The 6000-nt window shown below is 34.7% G+C and overlaps 1 protein-coding gene across 1 annotated transcript in view; it reads left to right on the top strand.

Annotated features, from left to right (window-relative positions):
• Window positions 1–5734, top strand: part of LOC108907319 (LIM/homeobox protein Lhx9-like) — a 48174-nt gene extending 42440 nt beyond the window's left edge. Inside the window, exons 5-6 of the mRNA XM_018710945.1 lie at window positions 4957–5195; window positions 5461–5734. Coding sequence (XP_018566461.1) covers window positions 4957–5195; window positions 5461–5679 — 458 coding nt within the window. The 3' untranslated portion in view covers window positions 5680–5734. The remainder of the gene's footprint in view (window positions 1–4956; window positions 5196–5460) is intronic.
• The last annotated feature ends 266 nt before the right edge of the window (window positions 5735–6000 follow it).

The following is a 6000-nucleotide window of genomic DNA, read 5'->3' as shown; positions in this document are numbered from 1 at the left end:
TTTTTTTTAAATTTTGCAACTATGAAGTTAACGTTTGGTTTTGTTACTTGTTCTAACGATTAAATAAATTTTGTTTAATTAGTAAAAAAATTTTATTTAAAAAAATTGACCATGTTTTTCAACATAAAAGTAGATTTTTCTCGAAAACGGTCAACTTTAGAGCTTATGACCAAGAGTACTTTTTTTGTGTAGAAAACATTGGCGGTTCAAATGGGCGTCTCAAAACCGTACTTTTTCCAGTGGCGTAGAAGTTGGGGAGAAAAACACCCACTTCCCCTTCAAAATCTTCACCAATTATGACTTTGAAAAAATTTTTTTCTCGCGCAGAACATAGCTTATTATGAGTAGTAAATGCTTACAAAAGCTGTTTTCTGTACGATAAACGGTTCCGGAGATATTTGCAAAAAAACTAAATTTTTTTTACAACTTCAACACCCTGTATCTCGAAAATTGTGCATTTTAGAGGGTAAGTTAATACAAGCTTTTTTTCAAATTTTTGGACGAGCTATCACATCCTGAAGTCCTGCGCATATATTATGAAACACCCTGTATTTTGTTGAACTTATTTGAAATTTGACTTGCGAAAAAATGTTTTTATCAGACTCTATAAATCTTTTTAAAATAATCTTTGAAGATTTACGTATAGAAATTGCATTTTTGTTAATTCTGTTGGACAAAAACCTATTGATAATGTCAAAACAACAAAATATAAAAAGTATTCCACCCTCATGATTTTATTTACTGCTTTATGAATAAGTTACCGGGTTTGTGCACCTCTACTAGTAGTAGTTGAGTTCCGGACAAGTCATGCTTAATACAGCTAAGATTACTATCTTGAAGCAACAGTGTGGGAATTACCTATCACTGCTACATGTGCAAGTAGGCGTTGTATATTAATTGACGTATGTAAAAGAAATGTTACTGTCAGATATCGGAAATTTGTTTATTATTCAACTGATTATTCATTTTAATCAGGTCCTTAAGCGACATTCAGCAGCGATTACAAGAATAATAGTACTTATTCAGATTTTTAACAAAAGCTAGAAATCAAGCAGTTTTCTAAACTGGAGTAAACAAAATAGTTTGTGGATTTTTAAGCTTTTTAAAGTTAGGAAGGATTTGTGGCCTTATGGAGCAAATATGACTTCGATTCGTGTTCAGAGACATGGATATACAACAGGGTGGCCAAATGAAAACGAAACAGAGCCATTTTCAGGAACTGCGTCAAGATTGTAAAAAAACGCTCAGACCCGTCGATTTTAGATTAAAGGGGGACATTCTTTGCTGGTATTTTCGACTCCGCCACTTTCACCCCCAAGCAAGGGTAAGCATCACCCCAAAATATTTAAATGGCATTGGGGGTTGAGTAATATTTCTTTTGAAAGCTCTTACAATTCTCTTTACAACAGACTTTAAATTTTATAATTCCGCCCAATACTTTGAAAAAAATTTACATTTTAAAATTTAAATTATGTTTAGTTGCTTACTTACTACTTAGTTGATTAAATGTTCAAACTGATGACCGCCCGCTTCCATACAAGAATAAAGATTTTGTTCGAAACGTTCGCGCACATTCCGAAGCATTTCCGGAGTGATTCGACGGCATTCGTCGACGATTCTTTGACGCAAATCTTCCAGCGACGCTGGCTGTGTTTTATAGATTTTACTTTTTAGGTATCCCCACAAAAAGAAATCAAGGGGCGATAAATCCGGTGATCGTGGAGGCCACTCAATGCTGCCTCTTCTCCCAATCCAATTCCGTAGAAAACGTTGGTCCAAATACTGACGGACAATTAACGCATAATGCGGAGGAGCACCGTCCTGTTGAAAAATCAAATGATCTTCATCATACTCTGGAACATTTTCAATAATATCAGTCAAGGCAGGGTCAATAGCGTCTTCCAGTAATTGCAAATACATTTGGCCAGTCAAATTACCAGGTAGAAAAAAAGGACCCACCAGCCGGTCACCGAAAATTCCAGCCCATACATTTAATTTTTCCGGTTGCTGTGTATGCACCTCGTGAAAAACTCTTGGGTTTGAATCGGACCAATAGCGGCAATTGTGACGATTTACCGTCCCGTTCAAGAAAAAACTGCATTCATCAGAAAAACAGATGTTAAAAAGGAACTGTGGATCGTTCCCTGCTCGCTCACTCATTATTTCGCAAAATTGCAAACGGCGGTCATAATCATCCTCATGAAGTTCCTGGACTAAATGTATTTTGTATGGATGGAATTTATTCTTCTTCAAAATGGTTTGTATGCTAGTTCGATTGATCCCAGACACAGATGCCAGCTGCCTCGTACTTAATGTAGGATCAAGATGAACTTGTCCCAAAACTGCAACTTCACTAGCTTCATTAACTATAGGTTTTTCAATTTCTCGTTTTTTATTGGCTACGTTCCCTGTCTCTTGAAATTTTTTTACTAACTCTAGAACATACTTCCTCCTGACATGTCGATCTTGATGTTGTTCATTAAATAGCTGAGCTGTTCTATTCGCACATTTATTGTTCATAAAGTAAAGCGAAATGATATCTACCCTTTCCGCAATGGAATAAACCATAGTGTTTAATTTTCAAAAACACAATTAAATAAACTACCAACCAACGCTTCCAAATAATACTAGAAAATAATTTGGAATCCACTAATTTTACGTTCATTGTGTGTGTATAGCATTCATTTCTGTTTTTTACAATTGTGTTTTTTTTACGAAAGTGATAACAAATCGCCAAAAACCAATGTAACGCAAGAAATACTAAATTTATACCATTGGCGTACTTAACTCGAATGACTGACATTTTTACCGTTACTAATTGTTTGTACATAAGTTTCAACTTTAAAATCAAAATTCTTAATAAGTATTGGGCGGAATTATAAAATTTAAAGTCTGTTGTAAAGAGAATTGTAAGAGCTTTCAAAAGAAATATTACTCAACCCCCAATGCCATTTAAATATTTTGGGGTGATGCTTACCCTTGCTTGGGGGTGAAAGTGGCGGAGTCAAAAATACCAGCAAAGAATGTCCCCCTTTAATCTAAAATCGACGGGTCTGAGCGTTTTTCTACAATCTTGACGCAGTTCCTGAAAATGGTTCTGTTTCGTTTTCATTTGGCCACCCTGTATAAAGATCTGATCACTAATTTCATCGGCTGATTTTATATGCTGATTTGTCGGTTTTGTGGGTTTGTTGTGTTATGTGTGGTATTGTTGTTGTGTTATGTGTTGTGTTGTTGTTGTGTTTGTTGTGGGTTTTGTGGGTAAGCATTTTTTGATGTTAGAACATTTTGATGATTTGCTGGGACAATTCTGACATCGGATTCGCATTCAGCGGATCAAAATACTTGGGAATAATGTATTCTGGTCATTGGCACAAGACTTTTTTTTGTGGAGCTGTGTAATTAATAAATGTTGAAAATAAGTAGTACTTAGATGTTTTCTGAAAAACAATTTAGGTAGGCTGTGAAATATAATTGAAGTTTTCTGAAACCAGAATTCAGAATTTTTTAGTTTACATTTTCTAAGATCAAATTAGCTAGTCTGAAATATTCAAGATTGAAATACGCCTCAAAAAAACGTAAATAGTTTAATAAATTAGCTGTGATATTTTTAACATGGAAATTAATTTTTGCAATTATTTGAAAGTAAACAAAAACGAACTTTTTTCAACGGGTTATTTGATACAGTATTCTAGACCCGTTACATTTTTTTCCGACCAGTAACAATCGATTGTACGTCGCTGTATGTAAAAGCAACAAACGATTACTTAAAAACATTCATTTCGACATGAGAGCCATAACAATTAAGTTTAATCTAAATGCTTGACTAATTACTTCCATTTCATCCAGTAAAAAGCAGCATCTGTAGAATTTCTACTATTCTTGGACCAATGATTGGGCTTGCAAAAAGTAGTTCTGTCGCAGCAAACCGGTAGCTGCGGAAATCAGGTGCAGCTGGAAATGAAATTGGCGGTAGAGTGCCGTCTGTCTGGCCCGTCAGACGAATCATATTGATTGATTTACGGCACTTGCACACTCGCGGAAAGTTTATAATTGTGGATTTGGATCTGGCGTAAGACTGAAGACTTCTTCCACGTCGGCAACTAGAGTTTTCTACATTAGTTACTTTTCATAAAACTAGTCAAATAGGGTAAAATAGTCATCCAACAAGGATAGAGCCTAATGGAATTATACGCATTCATAAATTTAATAAATGGTGGACGGTGTCCTGCCCAGAAATTAATAATAATCAGGCTAATATTAATAACCGCAACTGATTAAATTAATATCATTAATATGATGCCGTTTATATTGTCGTTTTTGACTTTCTATCTTGAAGAAAGATGCGTTTTTAAAAGGAATACCCACAATTGTACAATAATTTGGTGTAATTACTGGTCCTTCAAATTGGAGGAAGTCTATAATGTCAGGTTTAGCTAGGAGTCTATGGCCTGCCTGGTTGTTCTTGGCCTAGGCTCTGTGAGGGCTGATATTCATTTTGGTTTTTGTTGACAATTTCTGAAATAGTTTTCTATGTAAAAGTACACTCATCTCATAACTTTTTTTACAAATAAATTGATATATGAATGATGTGAGCAACATTTAAAAAAACATTTAAACCAGCTGATTGCATGCTGTCAGGCCTAACACCACCAAACATATAAGAACCCGAGTTACTAAGCGCAATTTTCACAAAAAGAAATGTTTCCATAAATAAGTGAAAGATCTCAAACTTGAAATCATTATTCTAAGTAACTGAAATGACAGGATATATTTTGTAATTATTTTAATAAATAACTATAATGTAACGAATTTTTAGTATCTATCTAACACAAAAATTTTCTGTTTTAATTATTTATTCATTTATTTGAATTGTGTACCTAGGTATATGCCTAGGTATTCATTTACTTTTTTCACAATGCATGTCCTGAGTTCAAAGGAATTTACGTTTTCCAGAAATGTTGCAACAAGGCGAATTATCCTCTTCCATGGAATCCTTATCTTACGATTCGTCTGTCACCTCACCGGCTTCAAGCAATGGCCATCAAAACCAAAGGACGAAAAGGATGAGAACGTCATTCAAACATCATCAGTTAAGAACAATGAAGACCTACTTCGCCATCAATCAGAATCCAGACGCGAAAGACCTCAAACAACTGGCACAAAAGACGGGACTCTCGAAGAGAGTATTACAGGTATAATAATCAATCAATATTTTTATAAAATTACGATAGCAAAACGCATCATCTGCAACGATGCAAAGGATTTGAACTCGAAAGGTCCGAAGAAAGCTAAACGGATGGCGTGGCAACCGACCAGAAACATTTAAAAAAATAATTTATTGCATAAAAAGTTGTTAAATGTACTGCTAAAGTTGGTATCATAAAGACAACTCTATCGCATTGCAGACTATTCCTAGCTTCTGGTTTTTGTTTCATATCAAAACAACTATTTTTTCAGGTGTGGTTCCAAAACGCCCGGGCAAAGTGGCGACGGAACCTGATGCGGCAGGAAGGATCGAACAACAATAACAATGTACAAAGTCAAGGACCAAACGGCCCACCATCGGCAGGATCGGGCATAATGGATGCAAGTTTGTCGCATCAGTCGTTAGACGACCTCCATCACCATTTACATTCCCAAAACTCACAAACGCTAAACTTTGGTGATATTTATTAGGCATTCAATAATATTTTGGTCAGCTGGGGTTTCCGCAACAGAAAAATACGCCTATTTTATTGGTTTATCGTTTATTTAACGTAAAGAATTGACTTTATTGAGCGATTGAGCGTGTTTGAAAAATAATGCGTGCCTACTTTACTTTTATTTTTTTTTTAAATACATTGCAGATGATAGTTTGCACATAAATGCTAAATATTATAATGTTTTAATATCAAGATTTCAACAGTAAATAAATTTATTTATTTAATATTGAAAACTTTACAAATTTACATATACAGGGTGTTTCAGGATTAAGTCGACAAACTTTAAGGAAATATT

This window comes from Anoplophora glabripennis, unplaced genomic scaffold (genome assembly GCF_000390285.2).
Source record: "Anoplophora glabripennis isolate ALB-LARVAE unplaced genomic scaffold, Agla_2.0 scaffold97, whole genome shotgun sequence".
Taxonomy (NCBI): domain Eukaryota; kingdom Metazoa; phylum Arthropoda; class Insecta; order Coleoptera; family Cerambycidae; genus Anoplophora; species Anoplophora glabripennis.
This window is presented reverse-complemented; position numbering and strand designations above follow the sequence as displayed.